The sequence below is a fragment of the Mytilus californianus genome, unplaced genomic scaffold, assembly GCF_021869535.1.
Source record: "Mytilus californianus isolate M0D057914Y unplaced genomic scaffold, xbMytCali1.0.p SCAF_6, whole genome shotgun sequence".
Classification (NCBI taxonomy): Eukaryota; Metazoa; Mollusca; class Bivalvia; order Mytilida; family Mytilidae; genus Mytilus; species Mytilus californianus.
In genome coordinates, this window is record NW_026262712.1 from 73,601,963 (window position 1) to 73,623,314 (window position 21,352).

At 32.1% G+C, this 21,352-nt stretch overlaps 2 protein-coding genes across 2 annotated transcripts in view; one reads left to right on the plus strand and one right to left on the minus strand.

Annotated features, from left to right (window-relative positions):
* LOC127705861 (condensin-2 complex subunit H2-like) overlaps positions 1-6,234 on the plus strand; it is a 32,955-nt gene extending 26,721 nt beyond the window's left edge. Inside the window, exons 18-20 of the mRNA XM_052210212.1 lie at positions 2,911-3,012; positions 3,778-3,924; positions 4,630-6,234. Coding sequence (XP_052066172.1) covers positions 2,911-3,012; positions 3,778-3,924; positions 4,630-4,770 — 390 coding nt within the window. The 3' untranslated portion in view covers positions 4,771-6,234. The remainder of the gene's footprint in view (positions 1-2,910; positions 3,013-3,777; positions 3,925-4,629) is intronic.
* A 5,772-nt stretch (positions 6,235-12,006) lies between these two features.
* On the minus strand, positions 12,007-16,396 carry LOC127705865 (uncharacterized). Its single transcript, XM_052210217.1, has 2 exons — positions 14,563-16,396; positions 12,007-14,077 (listed from the first exon to the last, which is right to left on the minus strand). The coding sequence occupies exons 1-2, from the start codon at positions 16,213-16,215 to the stop codon at positions 13,865-13,867; spliced, it is 1,866 nt and encodes a 621-aa protein (XP_052066177.1). The 5' UTR covers positions 16,216-16,396; the 3' UTR covers positions 12,007-13,864.
* Positions 16,397-21,352: the final 4,956 nt, after the last annotated feature.

Here is a 21,352-nt window from a genome sequence, read left to right on the forward strand (position 1 = left end):
TGTAGCTGGTAACATCATGAAGTTATGACTCTTTAGTTGATCAAATATTGAAAATACTGTAATTTGATTGTTTACAGTTCAAATATTCAAAATGAATAAGAAAGAAACTTCTTAAATTGGTTTTTAAAGGAAAAATTGAATTATTAATTTGGTGAAATATGTCTGGCGGGTGGGCAGGTGCCAACAGTTTCTGTGCAATAACTTACAAATCTTCCAATCAATTCTTTTCAAATTTTAATACATGTATGTTGTTACTGATGTCAAATTCGATATTGACAATTTTCACTTTTACCTTTCAGGAGTAATTGTCCTTTATATATTTGAAACTGACACTTTATGTTGTTTCTGTGTAATAACTTATGCACTGTTTATCCAATGCTTTTCAAATTTTGATATGTTGTTATTGATTACAAAATGGAGATCAAGATGAATATTGACAATTTTCACTTTTATCGTCCATGAGTTATGGTCTTTGATAGATTTTAAAATTGCACTTATTGTTGTTTTCATTTAATAATCTATGAACCGTTCAACCAATGCTTTTTATGCCCCACTTAGGTGCATTATGTTTTTCGGTCTGTGCATCTGTCTGTCCGTTTGTTCGTCTGTCTGTCCCGCTTCAGGTTAAAGTTTTTGGTTAAAGTTTTTGGTCAACGTAGTTTTTGATTAAGTCGAAGTCCAATCAACTTGAAACTTAGTACACATGTTCCCTATGATATGATCTTTCTAATTTTAATGCCAATTAGAGTAGTTTTGTCCCAATTTCACGGTCCACTGAACATAGAAAATGATAGTGCGTGTGGGGCATCCGTGTACTATGGACACATTATTGTTAAACTTTAATAAGTTGTTACTGATGATTAAATGGAGGTTAATTTCAAATAAATGATTTTCACTTTTGTTGTTCAGGAGTTATGGTCCTTGATAGATTTGAAAATAGGCATACCATGGGGAACACATTTTTGCCTTAATCTATAAATCGAAAATATTCATTAACCCTGTTATATTTAACAACATATTAATGGATGGAATTCACTCGAAGCAATTAACACACAGTAGAAATCGAAAACTGACATAAAATATTTGCTTACTTACTGTGCATGTGTAGTTTTCCACATATTTTTATTTTGTCCATTAAACCAATTGAGCTGCATTTGTTTTAAAAGAAGCACCTTCACATATTTAAAATGAATAAATTAACTATCCAGGAGGGCATAGATTACCATCTAAAAAATCTACACGGTATATGAAAACACCACACACATGCACACAAGAAATATGAGTATGGAAAGGCATGAAAAGAAAAGAATTTGCAATTAATAAAATTGAGAATGGAAATGGGGAATGTGTCAAAGAGACAACAACCCGACCACAGAACAGACAACAGCAGAAGGCCACCAACAGGTCTTCAATGCAGCGAGAAATTCCCGCACCCGGAGGCGTCCTTCAGCTGGCCCCTAAACAAATATATATACTAGTTCAGTGATAATGAACGCCATACTAAACTCCAAATTGTACACAAGAAACTAAAATTAAAAATAATACAAGACTAACAAAAGCTAGAGGCTCCTGACTTGGGACAGGCGCAAAAATGCGGCGGGGTTAAACATGTTTATGAGATCTCAACCCTCCCCCTATACCTCTAGCCAATGTAGAAAAGTAAACGCATAACAATACGCACATTAAAATTCAGTTCAAGAGAAGTCCGAGTCTGATGTCAGAAGATGTAACCAAAGAAAATAAACAAAATGACAATAATACATAAATAACAACAGACTACTAGCAGTTAACTGACATGCCAGCTCCAGACTTCAATTAAACTGATTGAAAGATTATGTCTTCATCATATGAATATCAGGCACAATCCTTCCCGTTAGGGGTTTAGTATCATACCATCATAACATATATGAGAAGAACATAACCCGTGTCATGCCAACAACTGGTTTTTAAATAAATGTGTTTAGTGCCGATGCAAAGACCCTATAAGTGAATCAATATTAACGCCAAAATATGCAATCTTTAATGACCTGACAACAGTATCGTAACTATATCCCTTCTTAATAAGTCTATTTAAAGGTTTTGTTAGTTTCAGAGGTGAATACTGACATTTTTGTGCTTTATAAAGAATATTTCCATAAAAAATTGGATGTGAAATACCTGAACGTATAAGAAGTCTGCATGTTGAGCTATATTTACGAATGATGTCCTTATACCGATGATAAAATTTAGTAAATGTTTTGACTAGTTTGTGATATCGAAAACCCTGGTGTAATAATTTTTCAGTAATTCATAAATTTCTCTCGTTAAAATCTAAAACATTGTTACATACACGAGCGAATCGTACAAGTTGAGATATATAAACACCGTAAGATGGTGACAAGGGAACGTCACCATCTAAAAATGGATAATTAAAACTTGATTCAGATTATTTGTGAAAAAAAACGAAATCTTTTCCTATTCATTTAGCAGAAGGAAAAAAAATTTCTTGGTCATCAATGTGCATTTTGACAGCAGCTGTTTATTTGACTAGGGTAAGGGTTTCGCATGCAAACCTCACAGTTTTTAGCATTGATACATTTATTTTTGCGAGTTTACTCTTAAATGCCTGGAAAAACTTACCACTCCGATGATTAAATACATGAGATGTGTATGAATTGATAATATGGACATTTTTAAAGCAAATAAATAGTGCACACATGAAAAAAAAACACTAAACAGTGAATATAATCCACCCACTCTATTCATTTTAAGTTTGTTAGCAATTGGATATAAGTAAATTCTTTGGCATTAATCAAAACAAATAGTAGTCAACAATAGCATAATCAAAAGTTAAACAAAGTTCTCAAATTTCTGCAAGTAAATATATTGATATGTGGACTAATTTTAAAAGCTATAACATAATAATTACAGGACCAGTATTTAGCCAGTGCCCAAGAATATGCTCAGATAACAGAATTATCACAGAGAGTCTCCGAGTGGGAAGACAAAGTCTTACCTAAACTAGCAGAAGAGGTAAGATTTCAATTAATTTGGCTGAATAACTTTATTATTAACCAATGATTTAGAATACATTATAAATTGTTAATTTAATATATTTCCATGTGTCTGAGAACTGGTCATTGATACACGTCTATTTTTTTATTTGAACTCCTTACACCATTGTCTGTATTTTAATGAAAATTTCATGTATTTAAACCTTAAATATACAAATAATGAGTGGTGTAATTGCCAATGAGACACCTATTCATCAGAGTTCAAATGAAAAAGATAAAAGCAATAATAGATCAACATACAGCCTTCAACAACAAGAAAAAACCCTTATTGTATAGTCAGCTTTTAAAGGCCCTGACATGAAAATGTATTAATACAATTCAAACAAGACAACTAAGTTCCTAATTTATACAATACAATTTACGAAAAAATCAAACATTATAGACATGTTCCAACAACCACTGAACTACAAGTACTTGAAGAATGTGGCTTGTGATCTCTCAACCCTTCCTAACCTGGGACACCTACTTTAATTCAATGGTACTCTCCCAAAAAATATTATACATTCTTCATAATCTAGTTTTTAATAAAATAGATTTTTGCAGTTTCCAAAAAATATTGCAAATATTATGATTGCCATTTACAAAAGAGTATTTGCATCTTGTATCTTTTAAAAGAAATAATTTATAAGGGGAGTCAACTTCAATATCTGAGCACTAAAAGAAATGCAACTATTTTGTTATTGATGTTGTAATTTATATAAAATGTTTTATTTTTCTATTTCAGGATGAGAGACCACCATTTGATATCAATATCTATGGAACTTTTATTATAGAAAACTTGGAGAAAAAGAAAACCAAACCATTCACACAAATTGTTAAACATAAACAAACATACGATGTTTGTCGGACATTTTTAGCATCATTGATGCTGGTAAGTTAAATAATAAGTCCTGATTTCAGATATTTCAAACACATTTCCTTGTGCCATTGTTTAAATCCTATGTAAGAGAATGTAAGAGTTTCAATATTAATGGATAAAAAAAAATGTAAAAGGAAAATTCAATTCTTGAACATATTTGTTTCAAGTCTATAATACTTGTGCAAATTACTGTATAAGTATATCTTTGAAAATGAGATAAGAAATCTACGACAGCAATCAATCAACACAAAGAAAACAGAAAAGACATCCAAAGTTTTCCATAGGTTGTCAGCAGTAGGCAACTACTGTAAATTCAGAAATTACTGTGACGTTTTTATTAATGTGAATAATGCCACCGGGTTAGTATGGCAATACTAAGAACTCACATTCTGATTTTGATATATATATTTGTATGCAGATTTTCATGAAATCACAATAATTAATTTAGCAGTTATGTCCGTACTTCAAAAATCGCAATAATAAATGCATGCAATAGTTTCAGAATTTACAGTATCTTAACCATATGTGAAGTTTGAAATTGTCTGAAGCCCAAACAAGTATTTTACAAGGACAAAAACACTGATATAACTAAAACCAACTTCTGACAATGTTTCTCACTTTGGATAGTCACATTAACGTGTGATGAAATTAGTTCTGAGAGTACTTAATCCCCATCCCTTAGTATATGTTTTCATTTTATTTATTTTTATTTTACAGGCTAATACGTCAAATGTAAAGATTCACCAGGTTGGAAATTTTGAAGAAGGCATAGACAAATATGAATTAGAATTATTAAGTACTGTCAGACATTTTGAACAGTTGGAAGAGTATCAAGCACCATCTATAGTCAGTTCATGATAGAATTTACTATTTTTTTTTTAAATTTTGCATGAATTTTATGAAGAACTATTAAGACAGATTTTTTATGTATAAAATTTTTTTTTAAACAAAGATAGACCATTTTACAGATATCCCATATAAAATATTGCCTCTTAAGTATAAATCTATCATCGCTAGGAGTTTATTTTTTTGTACAGCCAATTAAATTAATCAATGAATGACTGGTTTTCAAGGAGAAATTTAATGTTCCCTTAGAATGAACTCCACAGAGCCCAATAGTTAATGTATTTCTTCAATGGGCAATTACCTTTTGAAAAATTCCAGTGGCCGGGTAAACACCATCTGATATTAGGGAAAGTTTAATTTCCTTCATAATAATTGATTCTGAAAGAAAAAAGGGGAAAAAAATTATCCACACCAAATCATTTAACAACTTTAATGACAATGTTAAATTAACTAATAGGAATGTGCAGACAATATAAAAAAAACTTGTCTCTTTCATTTCACTTCACATGCTTCATGATTATACGTTGATTTTTTACCAAGGTCACATTCTGTAGACTTCGGCACATAAACCTGAAAGTTAATTAGCTGCCAAAATTTTCTACCAACAATCAATGAATGAAATAATTTTTGTCGATTATTGAAACAGATTTTTGATAGTATAAAATATAAAATAATTCCACAGAGGTCCTAGTTAAGTATATATTCATGCATTGGTTTAATAAGTTCCTTAACATTATAATTACCATAAATTTGTTTCATATGACTTAAACCTTTACTGTGTGGTAAATTGATGTATAAAATGGAAAAAAAGGTCAAATGAAGGTATGAATTACTTTGTATGGATAAGGGAGCTACCATTTGATTTTTATGGGGGCCTAGGATGAAAAATTTTGTCCTGCATTTTTTTTTAGTTTTTATCTCTGTCCTGCCTTTTTATTTTTCACTCTATTCGGTCCTGCCTTTTTTTTTTTAAAGTTTATCCTGACTTTTTTTACCAAAATTGTCATCCTGTCTTTTTTTTTTGCAAGTGTCTCATCCTGCCTTTTTTTTACTCAAAACTCCTGTCCTGCCTATTTTTTTCAAATTTCATCCTAGCCCCCCCCCCATAAAAATCCAATGGTAGCTCCCTAATAAACATCTTTCATTTGATACTGCCACTTTTTGACAGTAAGTTTTAATGTTATTATATGTTATAAAAGTCACATTTGCAGTAATGTTGCTTCAACATCATAGACAAAGGTAGTGAAAATCTGTTGTTTGCCATCAACAAAGATATTTGTTGAGAAATTGTGTATTTTTTCCATAGAGATGTGACTTTAAATGAAAACTCAATGATATTGTTTATGTATGATAAGAAAGATAGAGAAGCAGATATAGATCTTATTTAAATATAGAAATGCAGACCTTTGAGATGAATTCAGAAAAAAAACCAAATTTGTTTTATATATATGAGAAATAAAAAATATTATATTTGCATTACTATTGTTTTATGCCCCATCTACAAAATAAATGGCCTGTTATGTGTTCAGGTCTATGCATCCACCCTTTATCAGGTTCATAAAAGTTGTGGTTTAAGGTGGTTTTCCATGTTAATTATGATGTGAACTTTTTCAAGTATATGCCAGATTAAAGTTTTCACCCAAATTTCACTGAACATGGAAATGTGATAGTGTGAGCATGGTTTTCTTTGCACTTGTATGATAAACTATAACCAGTTTACTCCATCATATTCCCCATATGTTTAAAAGGTAAACTAGAAATCACTGTAGAATTACATCATATGCACTAAAGGTATTTTTAGGTTTAGTTTATCAGTCAAACAAAATATTATTTTATCCATAGAATCTGTCTGTCTGCATTAATTCATGTGTCGATTGTTTGTCAGTTTAGAAACGGGCAAGTTCTTCTGCCGTAAGGCATAGACCCTTCATCTTGTGGGGGGATGGGTTGTTTTTTTATGTAAATTGTTTGATTTTAAATTTCTGTGAAAAAAAATTAATTTGTTTCATTAGGGGAGTGAAAAAAATATTTGGTTTCTATTGAAAATTTGTAAAACTTAAAATTCACCGAATATTTTTGTCTCGCCTCTATAAATGTTGCAGAATTCGAGACATAAGGATGCTTATCTGGTGGACGTGTTAGTTCCTTACATCAAGTTTTATATTTCAGAAGATACTTTATATCTTGTATACAGATGCCTTATGTTCTGTAGATTCTGTCTGGCATATGTCTTGTCCTTGACCTCCTTTTTCGACACAAGTTTGAATGTCCCTTTGGTATCTTTTGCCTCTCTTTTAGATACTATAAGCAATATGTCAAATATATTTGTTTTGGAATGATTGTTAGTTGAACATGTCTGTCTGTGAGATTTCATTTGACCTCAACATTATTTTCAGGGATGGGTGATCAAGGTGACTTTTTTGCTACTAGGTTGGTTTCTCAGATACTATAAGCAATATGTCAACTATATTTGGTGAATTGAATTATTGTATACATATGCATCCAGCAGGGTTCATCTGTCTTTTACTTCATGCTGTGTTAGCTCTTTGCATAAAGCTTTATATTTTAAGACCTTGATACTCCAGATCTTGTAAGAGGGTAGGAATGCCCTTTACCGTCAGGCGTCAAACGATCATTTTTTGGCTACCGTTAGCGTCAAATTGGTTAAAATTTTACCGTGATTCATCAAATTATCCTTATCGTGATTCATCAGAGGTCTCAAATAATTATCGTTACTGTTATTTTTGGAAAAAATTTAACGTGATTCGTCAAAATCAGTCTATTTTTTTTATCGTCTAAAAGAAAGTGTACATTTTATCGTCATGCACCAAAAATTACCGTTAACGTCATTTGGCAAGAATTTTTACCGTTATTCGTCATGAAGGTACCCCCATTACGACCCTCTTGTAACAGATGCCTTATGTTCTGAAGTTTTGATCTGGCATATATCAGTTGTCCTTGACCTCATCTTAAAGGTTCATTGGTTAATGTCAACTAGGGTATTTGTTTAAAGGTTTGTTTCTCAGATACAATAAGAAATATGTCAACAATATTTGATATATGGAATGATACACGATATTCTTGCCAAGTTTGATTTGTTATCACACTATTAAAAAAGAAAATAACTCTATACTGCAGAGAATATATCATAAAACTGTGTAGCAGCACACACTCTTGTGATTTGAAACAGTGAATGTGATTATTTTCTTATTCGATACATATAACAGGGTTATAATTAGTGCTTTGAAACTAAATCTCATCAGTGATGGATTTTTAACAGAATCACCTTGCGTGTACTGTATCCAGTTTATTCTGGTACCCAAGATTAATGAACTTTCATGTGAACTTGAACCAAAGTCAGTGATTATAGAGGTTGGCAAAACCAACCTGCTATTGCCTCGGGGATCTCACTAAGGCAAGTCCACAAGTCCTGGACTCCGCATTTTCAAAACTGAGGAGTCCAAAGATGCTTCAAGATTGTAAGATGTCGTATTAACTGAGTACAAATATCATTTTTTTGACAAAAGTTTAGAAATAATATGAACTTTATGTCATTCCTTGCTTTATTTTGTCATGGGGACTGAAAATGTCTTCTTCTTACTATTGGACACACCATGGCCAAAAATGAAGAGTCCCTGAACCTGTGCCTATATGCTGGTTCCCACCAGTTCAGATGATCCTTTATCCTCCAGTTTGATGCAAATTTGAACCAGTCAATATGGCATGTAAGTGATCATTTTGTCTGAATATTGACCTTCTAACAATGGTACAGCTTGCATCTATTAGTATTGTATATATTTATGACAGTATCAACACTGAAAGTCCCTTTATTAAATATAGGTATGTCCCAATTTTTATTAGAATTTAGAGGATTCAGAACACAACATATTCATTCCAAGTCGGATAATTTCTTTCTTACACACGGATGAAGTTACTTTTTAGGACGGATATTTCAAAAGCCACTCTCAAATTTGTTCAGGCTAACAGATTCTATTGAAGTCCACTTCTGACAGCAAGGGTACAAGACAAAGGCATAGTGTGTTTCTTTTATAGTGTGTTTGTTTTGAGGGTTTGTCATGCAGGGCCTTTTATAGCTTATTCTACAGTATGTATTTTGCTCATTGTTGAAGTCCATACAGTGACCTATAAAATGTATAGTTTACATCCAAGTCCTTTGGTTTTTGGTAGATAATTATAATCTCATTGCCAATCATACTACATCTCATTATTAATTTTTTATATAGGCTAACAGATAAACAAGATACTTCTTTCTATATATATTTAATCATTCATAATATAATTTAATAAAATGCTTCGCTGGGGCGCAGCTTGATACGACCGCAGAGGTCGAACCCTGAACAGTTGGGGCAAGTATGGACACAAAATTCAAGCTTGATACAGCTATGACTTTGGATTGTCATTAAATATTTGACACAGCATAGGTTTCTGACACAGGATGAATGTGGTGTAAGAACTGGAAAAAATTTAATTTACCTATTATGGTGGAATATCCATAAACTAAATTGTTTGTTAATTTCAATATATCAAAGAATATGTAGAATTCAATGTTTGATGTAATGTAATAAAGTTGAAATTTGGACCGTTTTTGTTCAATGTGGACCAATTTGGTAACATGTATAAATAATCAAAAATCTAAATACATGGGAGCCCATTTAAATACATCATAAAGGTATTAAAATAGAAAGTGACATCATAGTCATGGCTAAAAATAAACAAAAATCCTTTAAAAATCAGCAACATTTAAAGTAATATCTAAAAATAAAATTCCTTTGTAACCATAAAAGCCCATTTAAATACATCATAAAGATATTAAAATAGAAAATGACATCATAGTCACGGCTAAACATAGCTAAAAACCCTTAATCAGCATCATTTAACAGTAATATCTAAAAATGGAAATTACATCATAAAGGTATTATAATAGAAAATGACATCATAGTCATGGCTAAAAATAAACAAAATCCTTAATCAGCATCAGCAACATTTTAAAGTAATATCTAAAAATAAAATTCCTTTGTAACCATAAATGCCCATTTAAATACATCATAACAGATATTAAAATAGAAAATGACATCATAGTCATGGCTAAACATAGCAAAAACCTTAATCAGCATCATTTAACAGTAATATCTAAAAATAAAAATTTCTTTGCAACCATAAAAGTAAAATAGAAAATGACATCATAATCATAGCTAAAAATAAACAAAAAATTTTTTTATTGGCAAATTTTAAATGGAGTTTATTATACTAAAACAATAAATTTGCAACCATAAACATGATAAAACCCCATTTAAACACATCATAAAAGTATTAAATAATTCAACTACATCATATGGCTATAAAAATAGAAAATGACTTCATAGTCAAGGCTAAAGGTAAACAAAAAACCTTCATCAGCAAAATTTTATATTGGCAAATTTCCAATGAAGTTTATTACACTAAAATTGTTGGCAAATTTCCAATGCATTTATTAACAATAAAGTTATTGGCAAATTTCCAATTTACATAATTTAAAAGCAGTGTAGATGAGATATTTAAATGAGTTTGAATTACCAACCTTACACTGCTTTTAAATAATGTTCTTTACTCAATTATTTGTCTATTAAAATGGAAACCCTTGTTTTTTAACCTTTTTTCCCCTTATTCCTTAAACATTAGAGCCATAACCACCCCCCCCCCCCCCCCCCCCCCCCCCCAAAGCCAATTATTACTTTCCAATGTAACTTAAATTTCCAATATACATAATTTTAAATTTCAATTCCTCATGATAATAACCGTATCATTATTATTTTCTTTCATATATAAATCTGAAACAACCATCTTTAAATGGAAAATTTTAAAGAAAAAAAAATGAAAAAAAAAAATCCTACCTCCCACACATTTTTTCAACCCCCTTTTGATTCATCATCCCCCACCTCAATCAAAACCTTCAATTTGTGGTATGGTACATTGCAATACAATTTCACAGAGATCCATACACTTGAACACAAGTTTTTGTTGCAAACTAAAAAAATCCTTATTTTTGACCAATATTTGGCCCCTTATTCATAAATGTTTGAGCAATTAACCCCAAAACTCAATTCCTACTTTCTCTTCGTGATAAAAAATAACTAACTTAAAATGTAAATTTTAAACAAAAAAAAAAGGAAAAAAAAAATTACCCCTTTTTTGACCCCCGCCCCCCTTATGATTCATCACCCCCACCCCCCTTTCCCCCCAAACCAAGCTCAATAACAGCCTTGCCTTTGTGGTATGGTACCTTGTAATACAATTTTAGAGAGATCCATACACTTGAACACAAGTTATTGTCTAGAAACTAAAAAATGCTTATTTTAAACCCCTTTTTAGGCCCCTTATTACTAAACGTTTTGGGCAATTACCACAACACTCAATTCCAGCTTTCCCTTTGTGAAATGGAACCTTGTAGTAAAATTTCAGAAAGATCCATACACTTACACACAAGTTATTGTCATGAAACTAGAAAAATGCTTGTTTTTTGCCCCCTTTTGGCCCCTTATTCCTAAAATTTTGAGGCAATTAACCCCAAAATCAATCCCAGCATTGACCCTTTGTGATATGGAATCTGGTGGTACAATGTCAAAGAGATCCATATGCTAACACACAAGTTATATCTGGAAGTTACAAAAATGCTTATTTTCAGCCCCTTTTTGGCCCCTAATTCCTTAACTATTGGTACCATAACCCCCAAAATCAATCCCCACCTTCCTATTGTGGTATTGAACCTTATGGTGAAATTTCATAGAGATCCATTCACTTAAACTAAAGTTAGAGTGCGAAAACCATTGTGTATTCGGACGACGACGCCGGACGACGCCGCCGGACGACGACGACGACGACGACGACGACGACGCCAACGTCATACCAATATACGACCTCAAAATTTTTTTGCGGTCGTATAAAAACAATCAACAATTTGCACAAATTTCAATATTTTTCAGTGTTCTAATTGAGCATATTTCACCTACATAATTAAGTATCAAATGGAAAATGCTTGAAAGATTAATATATTTTCTTTTGATTAAAATAGTCAGTTAAATTTGTAAATACACAATGTATATAAATTGTCTGTAATTTAATTTTCATGCATTAAAAATGCAACAGTGAAGCCTTCACTAGAGCATAAGCTCACACATCACTGTAAGTTCAAGATAGCTCCTAAAGATCAACTATATCTACTGACGGAATAAAATCATCACTGCAACAGGATTTCAATAAAATATCAAGCGCTATTCATTCATAAATGACACCATTGTATGAGTGAACAAAAATTTGTATTTGACTAAAATGAACATGAAAAAGGCAATTGCAAATATGAAACATAATACATGTATACCAGAAATTAGAGGAGATATAAAGTGCTGACAAGTTCTAAGTGATTTTCCAATAAGCCTGATGAGTATAATTTAATCAATGCTGGACCAACATTACAATTTGTAGTTTGCCACAGCTGACTGACTCAAAACATATTTTGGCCTTACATAATTTTGAGAATTTTGGTTGATTTTTTCAAAATTTAATGTATACATGCATATATATTATTTTAATTAACTCCTTGCGGTAATTCCACTTAGATATTTGAATGCCTATTGATCAATCATTTACATTTTTAAAGATTATATAATTTATCAAAAATAATACAAATCTAGTCCTTTGTTTCAATTTCAATTGTAAGTGTAATTTTTTTTATGATTACAAAACATTTGTGTGTGAGCCAGGAACTTACATCCCCTAAATTCTTAACGTAACATTGGGTAAATATCATGAACTATTGCATAATCAAATGAACAATGAAGCAATGAAGATGTAAAGTAAAAATATAAAATAGCTTAAAAGCAGTAACATTGTCATAATTCAGTTTCATAATCTGAAGGACTATGGGTAATTTATTGTTCGTACCCCAAAATGAAAGCGTCACATCATTTGTTGAATTTCAATTATTTGGGACGTTGTTAGCCAATCACTAGGTGTACGCTTTTGAAAATATTACCCAGAATGCATTAGATTACGAAACGGCGAATTGTGTGCAAGCTCTGGAGTCCTGAAACATTTTCAAACTCAAACCATTACAGGACTGAGATACATGTACATGTATCTAACCATTTTTGAAGTTTAGGACCAATGGTTATATTTACTTGAAAGTTGCTCAACATTAAAGAAACTGTAATGTCATTCTTTTAAAAAATATCAAATTTCAACAGCTATTTTTGCACACCCTTTACTAATCACACATTATCACAGATTTTTGCAGCCACTTATTTACATATAATGATATACAGAGTGTAATCTTGAACAAACCCTGCTCATATCTAACATGCATGCAGAAATAATACTTAGCAAATATATGTTTATATTTTTTTTTTTACAATCCTATCTTGGAAGACAGAGTAGATAATAATTTTGAAAAATCAATTCAGTTTTTTTCTCCAAACTTAATTTAATTTTAAGTATAAATGTTTGGAAACATTCATCATATTCATTAACATGATTAACATGCAAACTTAAAACTGCAATTAAAAAATCATAATGTAACCATCACCAAATTCAAAACAATTTATCCATTTTTCTGTAATACCCCACATAAGTGAAAGAAATGTATGTTTAGAAAGGGAAAATACTCTGCATTAAGTTTAAATTTCACCTTTAAACAGTAATGTTTGGGAATTATTCCAGTCGTAAATAGTAATAAACAGTCATGACAGTAGGAAATAGCAGAACATGTATATTGAAATTGTTCCTGTATTCTTGAGGTATATCACTTTCAACTGCAAAGTCTTAATGTCTTATAAATCATAAAAAATACAAATATTTTAATATCAAGTCATTTACATGTATAATATCTCGAAAAAAGTATCACAACTAAAATTTGAAACTAATTGCCTAAAAAACATTTTAAAACCATTTTAGAGTTTAAATTTTTAGAATGGATAATTGGGACTGTAAACAAAATTTGTAAAACAAACCGAATCCATCTTTTCAGGCTACCTGTATTAATACCATTATTCAGATTTTTCATTTTTACCTCCTATTTCAACATATCTATAACATATTTAGTTTTTGTTTTCATCTAAGATTCTGATAGTAATTTGAACATTTTGTTTCTATGTTCTGTTAATAATACTGGAGTAAGAATTTTTTCTGTTTCATCTATGCGTCTTTGAAAACGTTCATGATCAAGTACAACTTCTCGCCAATGGCCTTTTCTTGCTGCCTGATATGCGTGTGCCCAAGTAATCATGTGGTGTACTTTGGCAATCTTTGCATCCTCTGGAAAGTGTACCTGAAATATATATAAACACCATAAATTTCAAATTAAAATGTACAACATATATATATAAATATACAGAATTTTAGCAAAATTTTATTTTTAAATTTTCACATCAATTTACCAGCCTTCAAATGACTAACATCATCATGATCATAAAAATAAGATGATGTCATATGATTGCCAATCAGAAAACTAAACCCCAACTAATTAACACTGTACTGTATGACCTTTAACATACCATGTAAAGTACAGAAGGCCTCGGCATGACAATAATGTGAAAAGAATTCAAAAGAAAAAAATATTACAAGTTTGTGGTGTTTTTTTTCAACCAGATTTTTTTGAGTGGTGAATGACTGTTGGTCCATACTTACGTTTTTTTACTTGATGAAAACTTGGTGTTGTTGTTTTTTTGAATTGTTGTGTGAATATTCACATCTTATTATACATGTTAATTGCCATTCCAACAATATCTTACATTTGTATTTGCAAATATATACCTTTTTATCCTTTTTCGTAGATTTTTTTCTATCATCATTATTGGCTGATTGAGGATGTCTACTAATCTGAACCTCCCACGCAAGATTTATGTCTTTTAACTTTTTGGAATGCTCATCTGTTTCTGGTTGTTTCACAGAGCAAATAACATTCAAATTTAAAGGCATGCTAAATCCAGAGGCAAGTAAATCTGAACCTATACAGTTTCCATCATTTTGATCATCATCTTCATCATCTGACCAATCACTAAAGTCTTCATCATCTTCAAATGTCATAAAAAAAGAATGTGAAGATTGATTTTGCGGTTCACTAGTGTCATTGTCTGGACTAAAACCTAACATGAAAGCAACAGCTGGATTTTGGCACTTTCGGAAAGAATCTTCCGACTCAGTTGTCTCCTCTGTAGCATCCTCCTTCTTAGCTTTGGATCTACGTCGCTTTTTAGCTGAGGGTCTACATTTTTTATTTTCTTTCCTAATAAACAGTATAAAAGATTTATCTTCTAATGAATTTTCTTCACTATTTTTATCCGTTTCACTACTAGAAGATTGTTGAGAGTTAATTGCATTGATATGAATTTGAAACTGTGAAGGCTTTCCATCGGAGTCACGAATCTGATTCCTGAAACTGAAGCTTTTGTCATTCTTTTCAGTGCCTCCAATTTTGTCAATATTGGACTTCTCTGCACATGTTATATTTTTGGCATTTTGCCCTTCTTCGTAATCCCTTGAATCAGGTACAACCTGAGTCTTCAGTTCTTCACATTCATCATCTGTACATAAATCTAACCAACTGTTTACAACTTCACCACTGTTCTCTAATAGTTCACAATTTTCTTCGCTGTCCTTTATTTGTTGCTCCAATCGGTTGCTTTTTCCCCCTTCTATGGGTTGCTCCAAAATATATTTTTTGCTGTCATTTTTCTTATCACATTTTTCTTCATCACAATGCTGTGGATTTGATTGCACACTTTTCGTATCTGGACTAGAAGTAGCATATGAACATGTTAAAACAGACTCTTTTTTATTAGTTTTTTCCTCGTTTACAGTTCTGTCTTTATCACAGTTTTTTCTGGAATGTTTTGTCTGATTGAAATTTCCTGAAGCACCAGCAGAACTGCAAGAAATCTTTGTTAAATAATTTTGCTTAAATTTATTTTTATAGCACCGATTCAAATTACAATAAGTCATTTTTGGAATGTATGATCTTTCCGATGTTGTACTTGATGGTGCTGTTATCCCAAACGTTGATGCCACTACAGCAGGATGGAACATTGGCTTGTTGTTCCAAATCATACTGCTCTGGCATGTGAGCGGACAATAAGATTTTCCTTTTGATTCAGTCATTATTGGTTTTGACTTGTCTATAATTGTTTTGTTTACAATATCCTTCAATATTTTACATGAATTATGGCTGTCCTCAGCAGTCAAGTTATTCCTGTAAGCACCTAAGTTCGTGTACTTTCTATTAAACATGTTCCTGAGGTCAACTCCCTTACAATTGATCAATTGTTTATTATTAACACTCTTCCTAGAACTATGGTCAATCATAGTGTCACTGGACGAACTGTCTGACGAAATTTCACCCGTACTGTCGAGTCTCATGAAGGGTACCCGCGTTACGTGATTAGGGTCAACACGTTTCCCATATGGCATAATTTTAAATCAAACTACTTATCCAGCGGCTTCTCTTGAAATGTTTGTTGAATAATGGTTCCAACCGTCTGACACAGGGTTGTTGGCAAAGTAATACTCCTTCAATGAACTGTCAATAACTTTTCTTACAATTTCTGGTGTGCTGGGATCACAATTACGACTTACTCCGCAAAATATCCAGCCAGATACACCTAATCGCTATTTATTCCATTCCGGATAAGTTCTAAAATTACACAACTTTTTCATCCAGTTGACGCTATCTGGGACCCTGTTTAAACAATGCACCATGCATGATACTTTTCAATGAGACCTGTTTAAAACATCGTAAATACTTCAAACACAATATTTTTTTGACTTTAATTTGAGTTTGGAAAAAGTGGATCATAATCTATCAAAGTTTCCTATTGATCGCTTTCTAATTTTTTCCCTCCCTCAGCTCGTTACTGATGACCTTTGTTTGCGGCCTGTTGACCCAAACAGGAAGTTGTCTAAATGACTGTTTTTTCCGGATAGGACTAAATAGCGATAAGGTGTATTGTTCTTGGTTATCAGAAACACAAATCACACTATTATATTGTTTATATAAATTCCAAATTCTGTTTTCAATTGTTCCATACATTTTGAACTATTTAATTATTATCTTCTATGTGTGTTGCTTTAAAAATGATCTGTTTAACGGTAAACATGTTGGTTTTATATTTTTCGACATGGATAATTCCCGGAAGTTCGAGAATTTCCACAGTCCGGTTCGTTCGCATAATATAGTTCTCCGACTTGCATGAAATCATATTTCCATATATCAAATAAACACACAAAATTCAAATCCAAAATGTAATTAAGATCCTTTCAAATATTTCTAGTAACAATTTTTTAGACAAAAGAATTAAAGAGATATTCCAAAAGAGCAAAATTTTCCGAAAGCGTAATAATTTATTGTTTATTTTTAGATTCATAAATGTGACGGTCAGTGCTTTATTGCATCAGCTTTCGCCTAAGAAGGGAAGATGTCCATTATTCGTAATATTTTGGACGAGTATAATTAAAATTGCAAATTGTACTGTGGACTTAATGACTGATTTGACTTATAATTTCTAAACGAACTCGATAATTAAGGAATCCCGGTCTTTCTTTGTGCTATAATTAGACTGGTAGAAAGTGGGGGTATGACGCACTGTGAATATTGACGTCATAATCACACGCTTTCTATCTGACTAATAAAATGCAGGTACAAGGCTTGCTGTAAATTTATTACTGGGACTACCCAGAGACATATATACACCTGTGTCTCTGGACTACCCAACCGCTTGATTGTTGAAAACATTTCAAGACTTGTATTTTGTTATCTTTCATTATAATAAATTGTATAGAATAGAATATTTTATTTTCCAAATTACAGTATATATCTGGGTCATATCTGGCTCTGATAAGAGGGAGTGGATGGGGTTCACTGAATAGAAAATAGCGGGCCAAATCTACAGTTCTAAGCATGGACCAAAATATAAAGAAGAGAACAAAAATTGAGAATATATAGAGACTGAGAATGGGGTGCTAAGATTTAAAGGATTAGAGAATAATGGGAAAAGGGGGGGGGGAGGGTATTAAGGCGAAAAAGACCTATACAATTAAAGAATACAGAAATTAAAGACCCCCATCCAAAGCCTAATATAATGATAGCAGACATTCTAGTAATGGACTTCTGATAATAATGATAATATTAGATTCTTTATTTTCAGAAGGCAATACAGTTAACAAAAAGGGAATGACACGCTTGTGGGATGTTGGATATATAGGGGGTAAATAAAGTGGGATCTGGAAAAAGACTGATGGGAAAAAAAGTAGGAAGTCGGGACAAATTACAAAAAAAGCGGGATTTGGGAAATGAGCACCCCCTTAACAAATGTCCCGTTGCCTTCTACATCAAAATATAAGTTTGTCCAACCCTGGCCTCAGTGCCGGCTGATATTCAGTTTACAGGATATACTGATTCTGACTGAAGTCAATGGCTAACCGTCATCTATAAGCAAAAACGCAATTTTTAAAAGACAATACTACAAATAACAGTAGCCTGAGCAAAACTGAATACTAATCCACTGTATACATACAAATGGACGAATAAAATTGAGAATGGAAATGGGGAATATGTCAAAGAGACAACAACCCGACCAACGAGAAGACAAGAGCCGAAGGCCACCAATGGGTCTTCAACGCAGCGAGAAAATCCCGCACCCGGAGGTGGTCCTCAGCTGGCCCCTAAATAAAATGTGTACTAGTTCAGTGAAAATGGACTACACACTAAACTCCAAAACATATTTATTTAAATGAACTACAATTAAAAAAAACATACAAGACGAACAAAGGCCAGAGGCTCCTGTCTTGGCACAGGCGCAAAAATGCGGTGGAGTTAAACATGTGTTTGTGAGATCTCAACCCTCCCCCTATACCTCTAGCAAATGTAGAATAAAGAAACACATAGTAATACGCACAGTAAAACTCAGTTTAAAAGAAGTCCGAGTCCGATGTCAGAACAGGTAACAAAAGAAACTAAGCAAAATGACAATGCATAAATGAACTTGCCAAAGGACTACTAAGAATACCATTGACTCGAATAAAGTTTTGTTTATAGTAAAAGCATCACATTACAAGATCACTATGACAAATTCTCTTCATGTATTTTTAATGAGGGTGTGGATTGGGATATACAGAATAGAGAATAATGGGCAAAAAAAATATAAAGAATAGCAAAAAATGGACCAAAAAATTAAAGAATAGAGAATAATGGGCCAAAAGTATAAAGAATAGAGAAAAATGACCTAAACAATTGTATACAGAAATGAAGGACCCCCATTCAGACCCTCTTTAATTGACAAATCGATTTTAAACATTTACACTTTTACTTTCTTTCCAAGCTACATAAAAGCAGGGATCGACGAGTTTCACAACATGAACAAGATTCCAGAATAAATAAAGGTTCTTTTTTCAATTATAATTAGTCTCATGTTGTCGAACAAATATATTACTTTGAGAAGATGATCTTAATGCGTAGTGAGTGACAATTGAACAACTATAAAATAGTTTAGATAAATATTAAGGATCTAGAGTTATTCATACACTTCTACGTCATCATTGCCATAAACTATTCAGTGGAATTGGGATTCTTGGCAGAATTTTGGGGTAGTCCAATCAGTAAATTACCGTGACATATGATATAATTAGATTGTTCTGAGACTAATATATATATATATATTTTTTTTTTGCGCCTGTCCCAAGTCAGGAGCCTCTAGCCTTTGTTAGTCTTGTATTATTTTTAATTTTAGTTTCTTGTGTACAATTTGGAGTTTAGTATGGCGTTCATTATCACTGAACTAGTATATATATTTGTTTAGGGGCCAGCTGAAGGACGCCTCCAGGTGCGGGAATTTCTCGCTGCGTTGAAGACCTGTTGGTGACCTTCTGCTGTTGTCTGTTTTATGGTCGGGTTGTTGTCTCTTTGACACATTCCCCATTTCCATTCTCAATTTTATTTTATACAATATATGAACGCCTAAAAAGTGTACACAACAACACCAATAACAAAAAAAGGAACTATAAATGTAATTATTTGTAAATATTTCGGATAACAGATATCCTTCATCAGTAAATATGATTGTGATGTTGAATGAATCATAATCATATCAGTCTACTTAGATTAAACTATAACAATCTTGAAATTTATACAATTAAAAAGTCAAACCGAACATCAGGTAAGACGCTTGCACAATTCTAAATATGTGTTAAACACGACATAGGTTATATGACTAATTACAACAGAGAGTTCAAATATATGCTTTAAATAAAAATAATAATGTGCGATATGAACTAGCACAATTCTAAAGCTTTAACGGTGACGACAGTTATGATGTTACAAGAACGATCGCGTCAATAAGAATTCCAAATAAACAGCACTGAACGATCTAAATTTGTAAATATTTCAAATTTGACAACGGTAGAGTAGTTACAACAGAGTCTGCATATTTACATGTAAACATCGCAAACAAACGGCCGTTAAAATATAAAAGTCTAATAATAGTCTCAGGATTGTTACATTTTTTATTTGCCATGCTGTTCATCTTTCTTCGAAATTAGTACAGTTTGTTGGCGTGACGTCTTCAGTTACTGCAAGTACTCTTAGATCGGTACTTTGTGTCTTTTATTTGTATGTCAGGTTTTTTTTTGTTGTTCTTCGTACCAATTTGTTGAGTTAAGCCATTTCCAAATGATTTTACAGTTTATTCTTTATGTTGTGCTGTAACGCCACTGTCCCAGTTTAGGGAGAGAGTTCAGCGCTCACAAACATATTAACCCCCGCCACATTCTGTATGGACCTGTATGTGTTCCAAGTCAACAGCCTGCAATTCAGTGGTTATCGTTGGTTGCTTTCGGTCATACTAGGTTTTTGTTAATTGTTTTCTCATGAATTAGGCCGTTGGTTTTCTAGTTTGAATTGTTTCACAAATTTTGTCATGTCGGACATTTTAAAGCTTACTATATGGTAGTGGTTTTGCACGTTGTAGAAGGCCGCAAATGTAGTGCCGTATAGTTATTTACGTCGGCGTCATTTGGACTCTGGTGGACAGAAACTGTTGTCTCATTGACAATCATACCACATCTCCTCATTTTTATATTTCTTACGACCAATGTATTAAGTATTGGCTGTTCCCGTAGTCAACAACGCATTCAAACATATTCTTGTATGCATAATGTTCCTATATATAATATAAGATAAGTATGCATAGTACTAAAATGGGACTAACAGTTAAAAATTTAATGTAATACATCACCAAATATAATTGATTATAAAGACGTTGTTTGTGATTTGTAATGTTGGTGTTACCGTCTCATTTGTTGTTAATGGCCACATCCCCTTTTAATAACAAGTATATTAATTTTAATTAATTGTTGAGATATTTTAATAAAGAAATATTTTATGAGTTTTGTGCAAAACAGCCTCTGTTATATGTTGTATTACTGTTTTTATTATGAAACTACTCTTGCAAAAGGGGACCAGAGAATTACGGTCTGAAAACTATAAAAAAAAAATTAAAGCGACTCCGATGGTGCATAAGTCAAGATACGAGAATCAGAATGGATTTGTAGTAGA

Coding starts and splice junctions, on each gene's coding strand:
- LOC127705865 (XM_052210217.1), bottom strand. CDS start 16,215: ATGCCATATGGGAAACGTGTTGACCCTAATCACGTAACGCGGGTACCC. Junction 14,078..14,562: donor CTACGAAAAAGGATAAAAAG/GTATATATTTGC, acceptor TATATATTTCAG/GTACACTTTCCAGAGGATGC.